We start from the raw sequence: 18,451 nt of genomic DNA, 5'->3' as shown, positions 1-18,451 counted from the left end.
ATAATTATAGTTTTTATGAAAACTGACTTTCAGCACAAACTTAATGGTTCTGCATAAGAGCCAAAGTTAAAATAAAACTCCCTATCTTATATATTGTCAAACTAAACTTTTATCAGGTCTGACATAGGACTTTTTAGTGTTATAAACTGTTAAAAAACATAAATCATAAATTATTTGATTTTTTTCTCAATGATAGTTTCTAAAAAACTTTCTATGTAATTAGTTATTTAACTTTTTTTCTCATATTTTTTTTCTTAATAGTTTTCACGTTATGTTGTAAATACCTTGAATTGTAAATTCAGCTTCAATTATTTCAAACAAAATGGTTTACACAACTTTAAACAATGTATAAATTTTTATATATCTCGACTTATATTTTAGTTAAGTCTAATATTAACATACAAAACCCCTGTTTACAGATTTCAGCCTAATTAATTGAAAAAGTTAACTGCTACAAACATGGACCCCATTGAACCAAAAAGGCAGAAATTGAATGACAATGTTGCTGAGAACTCTGCAGACAAAAAAGACACCACTCCAGGTGAAAACGCTGCAGTAGAACAAGCAGCTGCTCCAGGTGGAAGCTCCATTGTATCACCAGACACATCTGTAGTAGAAAACTCTGAAGACGCCTCTTTAGTTGATCAATCTGCAGATGGTGATTATGTTACAATTGATGAGTACCACCAGATGCGGTACGATGAAATTGAGCTGCACGATGCAGTCTGCGGAGCTTCGGATCCCACAGAATGCTCTTATGAGAAAGGCTACATGGCAAGGCAGACTGTCTACTCATGCGCTGACTGCTGTGACCTCGAAAATAACCCTGCTGGGTTCTGCCACGCCTGCGCTTTAAATTGCCACCAAGGCTGCAATATTTTTGAGCTGTGGACCAAGAGAAACTTCAGGTGCGACTGCGGGAACAAAAAGTTCAAGAGGGAGTGCAAGAAGGACAAGTACAAAGATGACTTGAACCCCAAGAACAAGTACAACCACAACTTCAGAGGCCTCTACTGCACGTGCCTGCGCCCCTACCCTTGTGACGAGGTTGACGGTGAGATGCTTCAGTGTGTGGTTTGCGAGGACTGGCTCCACGATGCCTGCATTGGTCAGAACCAGCCTCCCAAAAATGTTAATTCTGAGTTCATCTGCCCAAAGTGCACAGGTAACATGGATTTTTTGGGAAGGTACAAGCCACTGGCATATGTTGGTGATGTAGCGGTTGATTTGAACAATGTTGAATACAACAGGTTCTTCTGCGGCAACATGAAGTGTGACGGAGATAAGCCTGATTCAAAAGACTGTAAAAACGGTGGCTGTGGAAATAGTGTACCCTATGTTTGTGATCCAAAAAGTCCACCTGAAGTTCTGTCAAATAGCAGTGAGGTGAACGGTCTAGCTCAATCAAGTGATGAAAATCAAAATGGAGAAAAGCTAGAAGCCGTTCCAGATGCAGCTTCTAAAGACTCATCTCATTGTGAAGAGCAAGAAACTTCTTCAAGCACTGACAGCTTCAACGGTGGCTCATTCTGGCCATACGGTTGGAGACAGTATTTGTGCACTTGCAACAAGTGCCAGGAAAAATACAAAAAACTAGATGTTACTTTCATCACCAGCCGAGAAGACACCGTACAGTTTCACGAGGAAAGGGGTCACCAAATGGTGCAGCAGAGAGAGCAGAGGTTTGTTGATAACATGCCTCGCACCCAACAGAACGCGCTGGCTGATGCAATTGTGGAAATGAGAAGAAAAATTGCTAGAGAGTTTCAAAGATTGGTGCAGAGAGGCGACCCCAATGTAACCATGGCGGATGCTCAGGAAATTATCAGAAACTTTCAGCAGGATGACCAATAAAATTTCTAAACTTTTTGGTGCAAGTTTAAAGTAGATTAGCATAAAACAATAAAAACTTTATGTGGTATTTGTTTACTGTGTATTGCTCTAAAAATAAAAATTTTACTTGTTTTTTTTTTTGTAATTGCAGTAGCCATTTTCGGTTTTATGTGTACTAAAATTTATCACTTAATTAGGTATCAACCAGTAGCTGTTTAAAAAACTTTATAAGTTAACTGTTTACAGTAGATTTTATTTTACATTCTCTTTACTATAAATAAAAGCACAATCATAAATAAAAAGTACACATATAAAATTTACATATAAACTTGTTTAAAAACCTATGTTGATATAAATGCACAAGTTGCCACTTACATTCAAACTAAACGTTCCACACAGCATTTAATACATACAATGTTAGTGGTGAGAAACTTGAACAGGTTTTTAATTAAGTTCAAGTGCCACCACAGCAGTTTGATTGAGAAGAGAAAGGTCACCAGCAGTTTGTTGTTACGTCACAATGCTTGTTCTGTGCAAGTGTGCAACAGCTCACAACTAAGCAGTAGCAGTATTCTTACTACTAGTGATTTAATACAACCTAATATACAACACTTACACACTGGGAATGTTTACTTACTAGAAAGCGGTTAGTTTTTTAAACGAATAATTAGTACGATATGTATTTCTAATACTTATTATTTAGCTGTTTCTTTACCACTTTTTGTACTAAGTTTATTGTAATCACTATTAGTTTAACTATATTTAGTACTATTATTGATTACTTCTATTATTTAGTTCTAAAAAGCTCCCACTTAATTATGTATGTTAGATTGTATGTTTTCCTTTGATGCCTTAATGAGGTTAATGCGTTTTTTTAATTGTAATTGTATCTTATATTATAGCTTGAAGTATGAACCAGAGTAATTTCTAAAAGTTGAAACAAAATTAAAGCTTGTTTTTGCATATTTTTCAAACAATTTTATATAATTTTAGTACAAATATTTAAACCATAATTATTTTGTTGTCAAATTTTATTGAAGTTAAAAATTTTGAAAAGTATTTTATTTTTTTTAATTCTGAGGAAATGTTTTTAATAATTTTGCAATTTTTGTATGATGGAAAACCAAAACTTTTGGAATAAAGCACCAAAAAATACCTAATTTAGCAAGTAGGAGACTATTTCTCAAGGATTTTGCAAACTTCTTTTACAAATGTAATATGTATTATTGTTGCAAAAAGTAAATAAAGTTTTAGAAGAAGATATATTTGAAATAAAAAAGTTATATCATTTTAGAAAGCAATTCTAAAATAGAACCACTTGAGTTTACCTACTATGATTCGTTATATCTCAAAAATTAGTATAAGTTTTAATTATAAAATGTTGCTAACACAAAAACCTACAAAATAAAACCAACTTATAAATAATTTAGTGGACCCCTTATGGCCTTATTGTTTACATTTATTATTAATTGATTTTTTTCAGTTACATTGAAATGTTGTTTAACTATGCTTAAAGTGTATGTGTTATTTTAAGGTAGGTGTCAAATTGGCAAGAGCTGACAAAATTGCACGAATATACTTTTGCACAAAGACACTTTTGCACAAAGACACTTTTGCACAAAGGTACTAAATTGCATAAAGACAAAATTTCACAAAGAAAAAATTACACGAAGGTTCACTTTTGCACAAGTGAACATTTTTGCACAAGCAGACAATTTTGTGCAGAAAACTTTTTATTTATTTTAATTTTCTTATTAATTCCTTTATTTTTTTATTTTATTTAGTTTAATAATTATTTTTTTTTACTTTCACTGTTACCCCTTACCCTCAGAAAGTAACTTTTTTTAAAGTTTTTATAATTCATTATTTTATTAATTTTTTTTTTATTTATTTTTACTATCACTGTTACCTCTAACCCTTGACCTTAGTTGGTGCCTTTTTTTAAAATTATTTTTTAATTGTTTATTCATATTTCTTATCTTTCAAATAATAATTTTTATTGGTTATTATTTTATTTTCATTTTGTTTATCTACTAATTTATCTTCTAGTGTTTTTATTTTGTTTATTTTATATAGATTTTTTTTTGTTTTTTTTTTATCCTAGTGCGAAAATGACTCTCTGAGCAAAATTGTAACTCGTGCAAAATTGACCCTTGGTGCAATTTAATCCTCTCGTACAATTTTGATCCGTTGCTGTTAATATACTAAGTCCATAAGGGGGTCAAAATTTTTTATACAAAATTATAGTTGGTTTTCAAATGAAAGCTTCAGATATAAACTACAAGTCAGTTTTAGACTACAAGGGAATTTATTTAAATTTTGAGATACTGTAATTTTGGAAAAAGTTTCTGATCAAACGTTTAAGTTGTAAATATTTTATTGCTAACTTTCTTGGAAATTAAAAAAAAAACTAAAAATTCTTGTTCCTCAATTTTTTAGCAAATATTAATTATTGTTATAATTTAAAATATTGGAATATTAATTAATTTTAAATGTTAAAAAACAAAAGTTTTAGATAAAAGCCCAAAAAAACAGGTAGGTTTTTTAATCTATTAAATAAAAAAAAGTTTTTATAAACAAAACAAAATTAAACTTTAGCATGCAAATAGTCTAAAAATTTGTAAATAACTACTTTAAAAATGAACAAACATATAGATTTTTAGTGAACAATTTTTTTTGAATTTTTGGTTTGGTTTTTTATTAGGAAATTCATTGAGTTTGAACGTTTATATCTAAAACGTCACTGTGAATTTTGTTAAGCAGCTTAAAATGTCTGATACCTCAGATAAAACTCTACAAAATAAGATCAGCTTGTAAAAACAAGGCGGGCTCCCTATTGTTCGCCTCAACACATCTGTTAATCAAGTTAAATACCAGACAGTATACTTTTAACTCATCAAGTGAAAACTTAATCTGTTAGTATTTAATTTTTGTAACTTAAAAATAATATTTTTTCAAACATCAAGAACAAATATTTCAACAGGAGAATCTAAAGAAAAGGACAATGAGATAGAAGCAATGAAGGCGATGTTTAGAGACAAATCGATTGGATATGTGGAAAAATTCAAGATATTGTTTCAACAGTACGGATCAGTGTTGATTGGTGTCTATGTGAGCACTACTGCTGTTTGGTTGTCTTCCATTTACTACTTGTTGAGCATGTTAGTTACCATTGTGTTATATACAGGGTTGCCCAAAAACCTGGAATCCTGGAAAAACCTGGTACTTGACAATTTAAGCAAAAAAACCTGGAAATTGAGAAATATTGTAAAAAAAAACTGGAATTTTGGACAAAATCACTAGAAAACCTGGAATTTTAAACGAATTTTAAATGTTAAGTAGCAAAATTTTGATTTGACACAAAATCTATCGTATAGAAAAAAAAATTATCATCATAATTTTTTTTTATTAAAAAACATATTTAAAGAAGTATAACAATTTATTTTCAATGTTGTTATACTATTTAAAACATTTTTTTAAAAACTTAATTCTAGACTAAACATAGACCATAAAACCAGTAATTTTAAAAACCTGGAATATATTTATAAAACCTTGGGAAAATTTACCAAAAACATTTGGCAACCCTGTGTGTAAAATAAAAACTATTGAGAAAGTGATCACATAATGAATTTGTTTTTAGTTTTTATTTACCACCTGTTGGTTACTACTGCTGTCTGGTCATTATTTATTTACCATGTGCTAAGCATGTAAGTTACTTTTTTTTTTGTAAAACAGATGTATTATTATATATGTTATTTTTTGTTGTACTGTTTGTGAGAGCACTACTGCTGTGAGACCTTATTCTATTTTCTACTTGTTAAGCATGTTTGTTGATTTTTGTTATATAAGTTGCAATCAAGTATTTGTTTACTTAAATTTGTTGGAATTTGTTTTCTTTTTGAACTTGAATTTCTTACTTGTTGGTTATTTATTGTACAAAAATGTATCTATCAATGCAAAAAAAAATTTTTTATTGGTACTGGTCATTATTTTGAAATATTCTTTACTGTCTTGAAGCTGTTTTATGTATATCTTAATTAAATCTACAAACATGTTTTTAAACATCTATATTCTATAATGCTTGCAATCATTAATGAGCTTTTAAATGAGACCCATTTGCTTATTTAATTGAATAAATTATTCTGATCCCCTTATGGCCTAAATTTAAAAAGTTAGTAATAAAAAACTTTTTCACAAAATAAAATGAATAGCTACATAAAATCTGTGAGACATTGAGTTAGTATTTAAAAACTATTTCAAATTACAATTATTTTCATTATTATTTAGTTTTTCTAAGTCTACTGTTATTATGTTACAACATATTTAAAAAAATAGTTTAAAATATGTATTTGATATTAGGTGTAGAATTAAATAATAATAAAAATGTTAAATGTAACATTATAAATAGTAATTAACAGAGATCTAGCTATGATATCATATTTCGAGCACATCAATTAAAATAAAAAATAAAATAAAAAAGAATAAATACAAAAATGTTTTACTTTATACAGATATTTAATGAAATAACTTTTTTTTTGCATTTTTAACTTCGCCCTTCCTTTTGGACTCTCTGACTTTATCCCCTCATATCTCAAAAGCTAATTAGAATTTTTCATAGCTGTAAAAGCAACTATTAGAATTGGGAACGGGTCACTTTTGCACGAGCGTCACTTTTGCACGAGCGTCACTTTTGCACGAGGGGACACTTTTGCATGAGCGTCACTTTTGCACGAAGGGTCACTTTTGCACAAGGGGACACTTTTGCACGGCGACTCTTTTGCACGAGCGTCACTTTAGCATGAGGTGACACTTTTGCACGGCGTCACTTCTGCACGGAGGATCACTTTTGCACGAGGTGACACTTTTGCGCAGCGTCACTTTTGCACGGAGGGTCAATATTGCACGAGGGGGCAAATTTGCACGGCAACTCTTTTGCACGGAGGGTCAGTTTTGCACGAGGGACACTTTTGCACGCAGGGTCATTTTTTGCACGGCGTCACTTTTGCACGACGTTACATTTGCATGGAGACAACTTTGCAAAGCATCACTTTTACACAGCGTCATATTTCCAGGGATATACTTATGAACTGCAAAAATTTTAAACAATCAGTCAATTTTTAACGGAACTTCATTTTTGCACGCTTCTAAGTTTTATTTTTTCAAATAAAAATTTAAATAAAAAATTTTTTGATGTCAACATAAATAATATTCACTTTTTTAACGCAAGTTGTTTTGAATGATTAAAGTGTGGTAGTTTTTTGATGAAAATTTAATATAAATTTTTATGAATATATTCTTGCAAACATTTATTTTACAAACTATTTTTCGGTCAAAGACCTCGTCAGTGCTTAAATAAAGTTCTTAAAAAAAGTTTTTATTTGAAGTTTTACGGAGAAAAATATAATTATGTACCACAATTCATTAATTCATATTTATAATTTTAATTAAAGTAAACTAGATGATTAACTATAATAAATCAAACTTTCTAGTTCTAAATAAAAACAATTTTGAATACTCTAAATAAAAATAATCTGAATCTCGTTAATTTTTAAACAGAAAGATAAACTTAATTTAGTAAGTCTTTAAAATACAAATCTTGAATATTATTTTTTACTTATATTCTCTTGATGCTAAAATTAGCATTATATAGTTGTTAAACAAGTATTTTAAATTTATCTTAAATTTAAAGAATTGTTAAATTAAAATAAAAGCTAGTTAATTTATAAAGTGTAGAGGTATTTCAGATTTTACTTGATGTTTGTTTTTCAGTTTATTTTTTAATTTAGCGTGAGAATAAAAAGAGCAATAAAAGACCGCATTTTTAATGATTTGAAATTGGATTATTTCATTACTATAATGTTGCATGATCATAAAAAGCCAATAAGAGAGTAACATTTGGAAGTTTGAACTTATGTTCAAAAAAAATATACCACATTAGTCTTTAACTGCTGCAACATTTCAATAATGAGGCTTAGTAGAATTCTTTTTTTTTTATCTGTTAGTTGATATATGGAACAAACTCACTAATGAATTAGTTGCAAAAATTTTAAAGAATTTCGATTAAAGTTAAAAAATTTTAATCAGACTTATTTTTGTGTTAGTAAAAATAATAAGTAACTTTTATCAACCGTTGATTTAATTTGAATATTTAGCTTAGTTTATAGTTCAATTTTATTAGCAGCACCTTTACTCTATTAATGGTAAGTCCTTATTCACTTATTTAATGATAATTTATCTGGCCAGTCTATTATCAATGTCCTTGGAGCGTTAGGTTTTTACTTTTTTGTTAATCAATGCATTTAAATATTTGACGTTGATCGTTCTACATCAAAGCGTAAATAAGTATAAGTTTGTAGTTAAATTTTATGTTGACTTTGATTTTTATGTTAACCTATGAATTTTATATCAAATTATGTTTTTATCTTTGTTTTAGTAAATAAACTATTTGTGTTAATTTTTTTTTCTTTATATGTCTTTCAGTTTAAGTGGTCTAGGTTTTGATGCCTAGGTCAATCATATGGACAATAAACTTGTAACCGTATAGTAAAATATATAAAAAGACATAGTTGTTAATTAATATATTAAAGTTCAAAATAAACTAGAACAATTTACTTACACTTTAAGTATTTTTTATCCTAGTTTCTAAATAAATTTAATTTTTGTCCCTGGTATGAATCTTTTATAAATAACTTAATTTTATCTTTCTTTAGTTTCTTTCTAACATTGACTTTTACTGTTTTTAGACTTTTAATCTTTCTTTTTTTTGCCTTTAATATAAGTATGTTATAAAATTTTAGTTTTCAGTTTCTTTTAATGTTAAATATTTGGTAGTAGTTAAAAAACTTTTAACCAAAATGCAAATTGATTTTCCGTGCGAAAAAGTCATCGTGCCATAATGTCGCTGAGCAAAAGTATTGTTGTGCAACAATGTTACTGTAAAAAAAATTTGCCGTGCAAAAATGACCCTGCCTGCAAAAGTGACGCCGTGCAAAATTGTCCCCATGTGCAAAAGTAACCCCGTGTGCAAAAGTGATCCTCCGTGCAGAAGTGACGCCGTGCAAAAGTGTCACCTTGTGCTAAAGTGACGCTCGTGCAAAAGTGACACCCGCCCATTAGAATTATAGGGTTGCCAAAAAACCTTGGAACCTGGAAAAATCTGGAATTTCACAATTTAGGCTGAAAAACCAGAGAAAAACTGGAGTTTGAGAAATTTTGAAAAAGAAAACCAGGAAAGACCGGGTAATTTTAACAAATTTAACATGTTAAATAGTTAAATTTTGATTTGACTCTATCTATCTATAAAAATCTATCATAAAGATTAAAAAAAATTCATCAACAGCAATTTTTTATTAAAAAAAAGCATTTGAAGTAGCTTTACAGTATCTTTTCAGTGTCTTTATACTATTTAACACAGTTTCTTACATTAAACTTAACTTTAAACCAAAAGTATACCCAAAAATGTGTACTTTTAAAAAGGTGGAGGAAATTTTGAAAAGCTGGAGAAAATTTGCCAAAATCATTTTGCTACCCTGCTGTTAGCTAAGTTGAAAACCTTTAAAATAAGATCAAAATGTAAAAAAGTGCTATGTCCCCTTATGCCCTTAATGTAACATTGTATTTTGATTATTTCAAACTATAAGAATTATATGTTATTCAGATTGAAAAGCTAATTATTTTATACTGAGGAGTATATGTCTGTTATTTTTGTAATATGTCAGATAAGTTTAATTAATATTTGAAACAACTACTGTTTTACAATAATTTAAACAGTTAACTGAAAATTAATACAGAGGAGTAGATGTGATATCATATTTCGAATATGTCAAATTATTTCATTTAATGAATAAAACAATATTCAAGTTGTTTTATTTTATACAGAGGAGTAGATGTGATATCATACTTCGACTACATTGGATTATTTCAGTTTCTCGATTACATTGGGATGGGCTACTTCAGTGAAATACTGAAATCTCCGGATGCTGGAAAAATTGTTCTCACATACGCCATATATGAAGTCAGTTTTTATAAATTTTTCATTTCGATATCAAACTTTTTCATTTTTTAAAGAATAAACTGTTGATTTAAAAATTATAAATATAGTACAAATTAAAAACATTTTATTTTTTAGAGGAATTTTGTAAATACTTATTGTGACTAATACTGTTACTGAATACATTTGTGAGTTTGTTTTACATTATGAAAATTATGCATTTTAATTAATTTCTTATAATGGAAACCTAATCATGCGACAAAGCTTGTTCACATATAATGGTGTTATTTTCAAAAAGAATGGCACTTATTTTTGAATAAGGTTTGCAATGCTTGATTAGGTGCTCAGCATTGAAACTTGGTATTGAAAAGGTCATCAAATTTCACTTAAAAAACTAAAATAAATACTTGTTTTAATTCCTTTTGGAACCAAATTTATCTTAATTTATACAGTAGCTCTAAAGAATGTTTTCTTTATTTTATTATATTAGAAAATACGTTTAACTTCAATTAGGAAAAAAGTAAGTTAAGATTTCTATTCAACAATCTTTTTTTGTAAAAGCTTGGGAAATGTTTAGTAGATGTAAAATAAAAATCAGGCTAAATCACGAGAAATAAGTTTGATTTTTTTTTGAAAATATTGAAAATGTAAGTTTTTTTCAGTTCAAATATTTTGAAAGTTCTGAATGTTAGTTTTTTCTGCTCAAAAACTTGAAAAATTTAATTTAATTTAAAAAAAATAAGTTATTAGTTGTGATTTTCTCTTAAATAAGCATTTGGTTTTTGTAGTCTTAGTTTTCATAAAATTTAGGCAATGTTTACAAAATGTCACGTTTTGTCATTTAAAATGCTTAAAAATTTTAAATTTTTGAGAATTTATTTGAGAATATGTTTTTTATTTCGCAAAGTTTTGAATGGTTGAGAATTTGTTTTCTAAACAAGTGTTTGGTTTTTGTAGGAAGTATGTCAGTATTTGTCAATACAAATGCTTATAAATTTCTGACCTTCTAAAATCGTAATTTTTTTCTTGTTTTGAGAATGTTTTTTTCAATTTACGCACTCAAGAATTTTTTGCAAAGAGGTTTGTTTATTTTTTAGTGAGAGGGGATTAAAAATGTCTTTATCATTGTTGCTGATATTAAAAGTATTTACTAAAATTAAGAATATATAAGCTATCATTCTAAATGTGATGTGTTAAGTACGTCTGTAGCAGTTAGATAACAATTGAAGTTCCAAATACTAAAACTTTTATAGCAGTTTCCAAGGGGTATATCAAGTACATATTTGAAATTAAATGATATAAATGTGCTGAAAAGTTCTATTTTTAGTAGGCTACACAGTTAGTCCAATATACCGCGTCGTTTGATCTGGCTCAACAGGGTGCCAACCAAAAAAGATTAATAAAAATTTCAGTCTAAAATTTCAAAATTTGAGTATGAACCCTGTATAAAATTTTTATGGTCGAAGAGATCACATTCAGCGTATAATTATTTTTAGTTCGTTCCTCTGTGTGTAGTTAAGTTTTTTTTTAATTAAAATAGTTTTACTTTTTATTATAGTTAAAAAATTTAATATCTATTTTTAAGACACCATTGAATGTATTCATCAGGAGACTGTATTTACATCAGGGTGATTTTCTAATTCCAAAAATAATAAAAAATAAAAAATTGAAAGATATTTAACAAACAAATAAAGTAATTTTTAAATTTTTATTTGTACGATGATATGTACAATATTTTGTACTTTTATTCACATAGACTGTTTTTTATTTGATCAAGTATAAAGTAAGTTTCCAGGCATTCAAGATATCGCACAATCTGTACTGTATTCAGAACTGCATTCACTTAATAAATTTTTAAATAAAATATCAAAAAAACTCTCAGGTATTCAAGATACCACGTACTATTTGTACAGTATTTGGTACTGTGTTCACATACAGATTCTTGAGAAGGTACGGATATTTGAAAGCTCCCCCCAAAAGTGCTACTATGAGTGAACTGATTAATACACAGAAGGATATCATCACTAAACAGGTTGAATAAGTTGTTTCAGTTTAATTGAATTTGGTTTTACTTCAGTTTGTAGTTATTTGAAATCTGTAAACATTTTAAAGATAGTTACTTTACATTTTATTAGAACATTATTTTGTATTTTTTGTGTAATTGATGTAAACGATGAGCAGTTGTATATATTATATCATTTTAAAGCTGCAACTATTATTTACTTGTCGAATGTTTTATTTTAGAAAACGAACAAAGAGTAATAATATATATTTAATCAATATTTTGTAACTAGGATAAATATATATCCTTATTCTCTGTATTAATTAAATAGAAAAGTTAGCAGTTACAAAGTTTGTTAAGCATACAGAAGTTAAGTAAAGTTTAGATTTTCTAAATTATTTGAATTATTCAAACTTAGATAATATTGTAACAGGTAATAAGGAGTACTGCTGATTACAGAAGACATTACGAAACTCATGTAAGAAGAAAGTACAGAGCTTACGGTAGGAAGAAACCACCCATTAAACCTAAAACTGATGTTGATAAAACTAATGAGAAAAAGTAAAACACAACACTGATGTTAGAAACACAAACACAAAATAACGATAGAACATTGCTTAATTAACCAGGGCTTCCAACTAGCTAAAAAGATATAGTAAAGAACTTTTTTGAATTTTTAACAAACACTTTTTTTATTTGATTGTAATCATTTATTATAAAAAACTTATAGGGTACTCTTTTTTTTATTAAATTTTGTTTTAAATACAATACTTAATTTTAGTGTTAAATTTTCTTTTCTAGTAAGAGTTAAATAATTCTTATATGAAACTCTCTGTTTATTGACTTACTTTTATAACTTGAATTTTGACTTTAAAATTAATAACATAAAATAAAAAGTTATGATTGTAGTTATAAGTTATAAGTTAGACTTTTTGAAATAATTAGAGACCATTTTAATTTGTGAAAACTGCTAAATCAAGTTTAGCTGTAAGATATTTACTTAGAAAATTGGTCTGATTTAGTTTTGAGTTTTAATAATGACGGTTAAGATTTATACCAGAAAAATATACAAAAAATGTTGGAAATTTTATATAATCTTTTTAAGAATCATGTGTTAATTAAACTGTAAAATCAAGTAGTTCTGTATGTTTTTTTTTTCTGCATAAATTTTACTTTATCTTCACATTTTAAAACAAACTATTTTTAGAGTTTTTACAAATTTAAAAGTCAAGCATTCAAGTATAAAAAATAATTAAATAATGGTACTCATCATGCTTGAGAAATAGTGTAATTTAGAGTAAAGTGTAATTTAGAGTAAAGTATAATTTAGATGTTTTATTGTTGCATTTATTTTATGAACTTAATTATTTTCATGGTATCTTCAAAATAATGTTTTGTGCTTGAAATTTATTTGCTTTTGTAGAATATTATTCGTTTTTTATAAAAAACTTACTTATTCCTGATTAATCGAAACTTTTTTGTTTTTATTCAAAGTTATGAATTTATAACAAACGTTATATTTTTTCTTCTTATAATTTGATTTATATTTTTTAATACAGTTTATCAAAGTAAGTTTTTTTTTTCAATATTTTTTTAAAACACCGTATCATTAAAAGTAATTGAGTTTAGTACAAAAAAACAATCTGTATTTTGAGATTACTTGTAGAGATTTATTGCATTTTGTTTTATTATTATTATTTTTCCTCAGTTTAAGCGGTATATATCTATTCGCTCTAATTTCAATGTTTAGAAAATTGTAATGTATATTTTAGAATAAATTAAGTAAAAATGGCAAACAGTTCCGAATCTGGTAATTCATTATTTCCACCTCACTTTAAAAAAGGTTTGTTAAATTTGTTTATTTCATCATTTTTATTATTTTAATAATATTTTATTAAATTTAGTCTTAAATATGTGAAATGAAAAAACATTTAATGTTTTTGTTAATTAACAAAAGTATAGTGTTGTAAAATTATGAAAAAAAATTCTAAAGCCATAAAATTAATTAAGCTTAGTTTGTAGAAAATGTACTTTTCTAAAGTTTTTTGTATTTTTTACAAGTACTAATCACTATAAATTTCTATTAAAAAACCTACTAAACAAAAATCAATAAAAGTTTGTCAAATAGTTAATATTTATGTCGTAAAAAAAGTTAAATTTGGTTTAAACAAGCATAAATATACATAAAACATAAACATTAATGGCTGCATGTTTAGTAACATGCTTGGTAAATTTTTATCATTTCCTGTATTCAAATGACCTATAAAATAAAACAAAATTTAAAATATTTTCACTTTTTATACAGCTTTACAAAATATGAAGTTGAATTAATGAAAATTATTTCAAGTGCAAACATTTACTGAAAAATTGAATATATGATTTATTTTTTATTGTTTGATACAACAGTATATCTTGTCTTTGATGGTAGTAAATGTACTTTTGTGTTTAAATGTGTATAAAACAAATAACAAAATAAAAAGAACAATCTTTTTAAATTTCAACAGGTATTTTTCTAAACTCCAAGAAAAAAAAAACTGAATTTACAAAAAAAACAAAACTACTTATAATAGAGATAAATTCAAAAATAAGTATATAAACAATTATTCATTGAAAAACAATAACTTTGGTTATACAGATAAAATGCCATTTGCAAAAATATATTTGTATTTGTTTGTTTTGCATACTATCAGTAAATTAAATAATAACAAATATATATGTTTCAAAATTTAATAAACGTTATTATCTTCTTACATTATTTTTCAAGACAGCAACAAAAGTGTTCGGTCGAAGTTTCTTAAATATGTAAACATTCTAACTTGTCTTGTTAAAAGTTATAAGAACTTAACACTTACGACTTCACATGAAAATGTTTTTTTTTTTACTCAACAATAAAATTACTTTATTTTTTTTTTAATTATGACGTCAGGAGCTTGCATCCAATTAGAGGACGGATCACTGAAACCAGTGGAGCAACTGACACTGCAGGATTTCCAACAATGCACTGAGCAGAGTCAGGATTTGAAGATTGACACATCGGTATTGAGGAAGTTGGATGTTCAGACCAACAAGTCTCTGTTGAGCTTCGAAGTCGGAAAAGATGGGTACCAGGTTTATATTTCGTTGCCTATATATTTATATGGTATTCTATCAAAATCCATCCGCGTTCAAAATCCACCCGTTAAAATAATTTTTCACTATCACTGTTACCCCTAACCCTTACCCTCGATCGGTAAGCGGTTCTCGAATTTGATTAGGTGAAATTTTGAACGCGGGTGGATTCTAAACGTGTCTCATTTATATATAAGGCTGTTTTTTGGTTGGAATTTTTTAAATTCCTTTTTAGTGTAAGTATAAATATTTGTGGTGTGCGAAAACTAATACTTTTAGAATAAAAACAATCAACATATCCAGATAACCATAAAAGCCCTTCGAACATTATTTCTTTGTATACAATAAAGCAAATTAATAAACCTCACAGATAACAATAGAAGCACCGTTGGAACACCCGTTCTTCGTGTACAACAAAGGGTGGTGCAGTGTGAATCCGCACGGGACTATGCAGAGGTACCAACTGCAGTGCAACCAGTTGCTGCAAGGCGACTGTTGCGTGTCGCTCACACTGAAGAACGAAGTTTGATTTGTTGTAGGTTGTTAGTATTCTGCCTTTGGAAATTTTGGACAAGAAATAGGTAAAAAATACGTACTTTTACTAAAGAGATTTAACGTTCATTATTTAGGTTTTATTAATGTTTTTTAGGTAGGTTCAAAGCATTAGCTTATTTTTTCTTGCTTTCTTTATTTCTTTGTGTAGCTTTAAAGAGGCTAGTGTCCTCTTTAATAATTTGAAAAAATGAAGTTTAGAGTAAACTTTAAATTAAAAATGTTTGAATAAAGATGTAAAATTTATAAATATTTCATAAAATAGGCTAAGTATTTTTTTTTAATTTCAAAAAAGAATTAATATTTTTAATTTGTATATTTTGATTTATAACAGAAATTTAATACAATTTTAAGTTTTATTAATAGTTAAATTAAAATTTTGAAGCATTACTAAATCTTCAAGTTCCAGAAGTTTTCGACCAAAATTTCTATTAGTTATTTATTGAAACATTAGATTAATATAAAATTAAGTATGATTAAATACTTTCATTAATAAATTATTTTGTACAAACTTTTTGTATAGCTAGTCTTTTAATTAATATTACGTCGTTTATTTATTTATTTTTTTATTACAAAACATTTGTATAAGCCTTGTCATATAATTATGTCTGATTTTTTATTACTTTTTTTTATTTAAATAATAATTAAGTCTATTTAGTTTGTATGTAAACTTTTCAGCTAGTTCCACGGAGTTTTTAACTTATTTTTTTTGACTGAATTAATTTTGATAAAATAGTATTTTTGAAGTTTTATAAATTTTTAGGTGATTTATTTACCTAAGTCACCTATAATTTTGATTATACTTAAAAATGAATGCAATTCATGTTTTGTAATTTTACATGGAGCTCTGTTAAATGATTATTTTGTTTTTTGATTCTAAAGTATCTAAATTATACAATTTTGTGATATTTTACAATTTATTAGAACATTGTGTCTGTTTAAATTATTTACTCCTGATTAAAAATATACAAACAGTTTTTCTTTCTTTTTTTTCTAGATAGCATCATATTTATCTTTTTTGTCGTTTTTTATACGTTTCATTTGTAAATTAAACGTTTTGTATATAAATTTTGTGAATAAGAGGTTATTTTAATATTTAGCTTCAAATCTAATTAATAATACAGGTAATTTTTACTTAATATAAAAAACTAAACATGATCAATCAGAATAAATCAATGATTTGTTTAAGTAAATTTAAAGTCGACTTAGAAAATGTTTACTTTACCTACCAAATATATAAACTATAAAAAACTTTTGTGTATAATTAGAGTTACTGAATAAAAGATATTATACAAAACTATAAAAAAGTTTGTCGACAACGTTACACTATTCTATACAACAAATAAAACTTGTGTTGAACATACCGTTAAAATCATTAAAAATATATGTGGTCCTAGTATTTCTTTGCTGTTCATTTTACAATATTTTTCTAAGTTTTGTTAAGTAAATATTACTTTTGTTTTGAGTAATTTTTAATGGTTTAGAATCGACCATATATGCTGAACGGGTGGGTGTAAAAAAAAAATCGACAAAGGGACACTTTTGCCCGGTTTGAAGTTTTTAGTTTTACTTTACTTCTTTATTTCATTTTTTTACTATCACTGTTACCCCTTACTTTTGGTCGGTAACTTTTTAGCTTTGTTTTTAGTCGTTATTACTTTTTTAAACTATCATTGTTACCCCTTACTGGATCTCCAAAAAAGCTGGAAAATCTGGAATATTACAATTTAAGCTAAAAAACCTAGAATTTGGGAAATTTTGAAAATTACCTAAAATTTTGAACAAAATCACTAAAAAAATATGTAAAAACCTGGAATTTCTAACAATTTTAACATGTTCAGTAGTAAAATTTCTATTTGACTCAAAAAATATATCATATAGTATTCTTATTTCAGTAATTTCCCTAGGTCAGTATTTTTTTCTTATTATTTTTTTTAAATTTTATTTTATTTACTTTCACTGTTACCCCTAGTCAGTTATTTTTTAAAATAATATTTTTTTACTTATTATCAAAAGTTATTTTGGTGCATATTGGACCCGTCCTCATGCTAGACTCTGTTTGCTTTATTTACTAGACTTTGCGATATGTTTAATTTAACCTTGAAAACTAATATATTTAAATAAAAGTTGAATATTAAAATAAAAAGTAAAATCATTAAAGTAGTTAAATTAGTAGAATCTAATCTCATTTTTTCTGATGTGGGTTTGAACTAAATTTTAAGCTATGTGTACTGAGTGTATTAAATCTACCAATCAAGGGTCTTTAAAATTTTTACTGTGCGCACTAAACTGCAGGAAAATACATTATGAATACACTTAAATAGGGATGGAGCATTTTAATTGATACGCGAAAATTATCATTTCCCAACTTATTTCAATAAATTACTCTATTTTACTTTTTTATTTATTATTACCAGTGTGACTTTAAAATCTAATGTAAACTATACCTGAGAAATTTTTTTATATCCAATACAATATTATCTAGGGAAAGTTTTGTTTAGTGGGTCAGATTTATATGCTCGCAGCCCAAGTTTTACCTTTTGCAGGATCTTACCTGAATTGTATAAGCACATGGGGGTTGGTCATTTGCACTCGGCGGGCCGTAGATTACCTACTCTCACAATATACTATAAAAATGTATAATTTATTGTAAAAAATACTTGTTTAAAATAACGTGTTAAAAATAATCAGTTTATTTCATATTTAGCTTTTGCTAAAAGACAAATACACGCCGTTGAAAAAATAGTTTGCCATAATACATTTTATGTGTACAGTAAGATAATTTATACGTACACTGTGAAGAATACTGCTCTATTCAATAAAAGCAATTAAGTCTATGTATTATAAAAGCAGATTGAGAAAATTCTTTGTCATATTATCTATCAATAGAAACTGATTGAAGTAGGGTATCCCAAAGTGGGTCATAAGCTACAATGTGGGCCGTGACTAGTAAAGGGGTAATTTTA

General features: G+C 27.1%; 3 protein-coding genes across 3 annotated transcripts; all 3 read left to right on the top strand.

The window, feature by feature from the left end:
* The first annotated feature begins 423 nt into the window (after positions 1-423).
* On the top strand, positions 424-1,874 carry LOC145835520 (putative E3 ubiquitin-protein ligase UBR7). Its single transcript, XM_082943164.1, has one exon. It carries the CDS (start codon positions 460-462, stop codon positions 1,852-1,854), a length of 1,395 nt encoding a protein of 464 aa, XP_082799290.1. The 5' UTR covers positions 424-459; the 3' UTR covers positions 1,855-1,874.
* Positions 1,875-2,162: 288 nt separating this feature from the next.
* On the top strand, positions 2,163-13,051 carry LOC145835521 (uncharacterized). Its single transcript, XM_082943165.1, has 5 exons — positions 2,163-2,479; positions 4,817-4,994; positions 9,712-9,847; positions 11,706-11,855; positions 12,259-13,051. Exons 1-5 carry the CDS (start codon positions 2,248-2,250, stop codon positions 12,388-12,390), a joined length of 828 nt encoding a protein of 275 aa, XP_082799291.1. The 5' UTR covers positions 2,163-2,247; the 3' UTR covers positions 12,391-13,051.
* A 231-nt stretch (positions 13,052-13,282) lies between these two features.
* Positions 13,283-15,498, top strand: LOC145836197 (ataxin-1-like). The gene is made up of 3 exons (XM_082944015.1): positions 13,283-13,668; positions 14,752-14,933; positions 15,304-15,498. The coding sequence occupies exons 1-3, from the start codon at positions 13,614-13,616 to the stop codon at positions 15,460-15,462; spliced, it is 396 nt and encodes a 131-aa protein (XP_082800141.1). The 5' UTR covers positions 13,283-13,613; the 3' UTR covers positions 15,463-15,498.
* Positions 15,499-18,451: the final 2,953 nt, after the last annotated feature.

Source organism: Thalia democratica, chromosome 5 (genome assembly GCF_965202585.1).
Source record: "Thalia democratica chromosome 5, ktThaDemo2.hap1.1, whole genome shotgun sequence".
NCBI classification, from domain to species: Eukaryota; Metazoa; Chordata; class Thaliacea; order Salpida; family Salpidae; genus Thalia; species Thalia democratica.
The sequence above is the reverse complement of the archived record's forward strand: the minus strand, read 5'-3'. Positions and strand labels throughout refer to the sequence as shown.

Bases quoted from the DNA above. Each gene is read 5' to 3' on its own strand.
- LOC145835520 (XM_082943164.1), top strand. From the start codon at position 460: ATGGACCCCATTGAACCAAAAAGGCAGAAATTGAATGACAATGTTGCT.
- LOC145835521 (XM_082943165.1), top strand. From the start codon at position 2,248: ATGTTAGTGGTGAGAAACTTGAACAGGTTTTTAATTAAGTTCAAGTGC. The intron at 2,480-4,816 runs GTTAGTTTTTTA...ATATTTCAACAG, and splicing joins TGTTTACTTACTAGAAAGCG to GAGAATCTAAAGAAAAGGAC. The intron at 11,856-12,258 runs GTTGAATAAGTT...ATATTGTAACAG, and splicing joins AGGATATCATCACTAAACAG to GTAATAAGGAGTACTGCTGA.
- LOC145836197 (XM_082944015.1), top strand. From the start codon at position 13,614: ATGGCAAACAGTTCCGAATCTGGTAATTCATTATTTCCACCTCACTTT. The intron at 13,669-14,751 runs GTTTGTTAAATT...TTATGACGTCAG, and splicing joins TCCACCTCACTTTAAAAAAG to GAGCTTGCATCCAATTAGAG. The intron at 14,934-15,303 runs GTTTATATTTCG...TAAACCTCACAG, and splicing joins TCGGAAAAGATGGGTACCAG to ATAACAATAGAAGCACCGTT.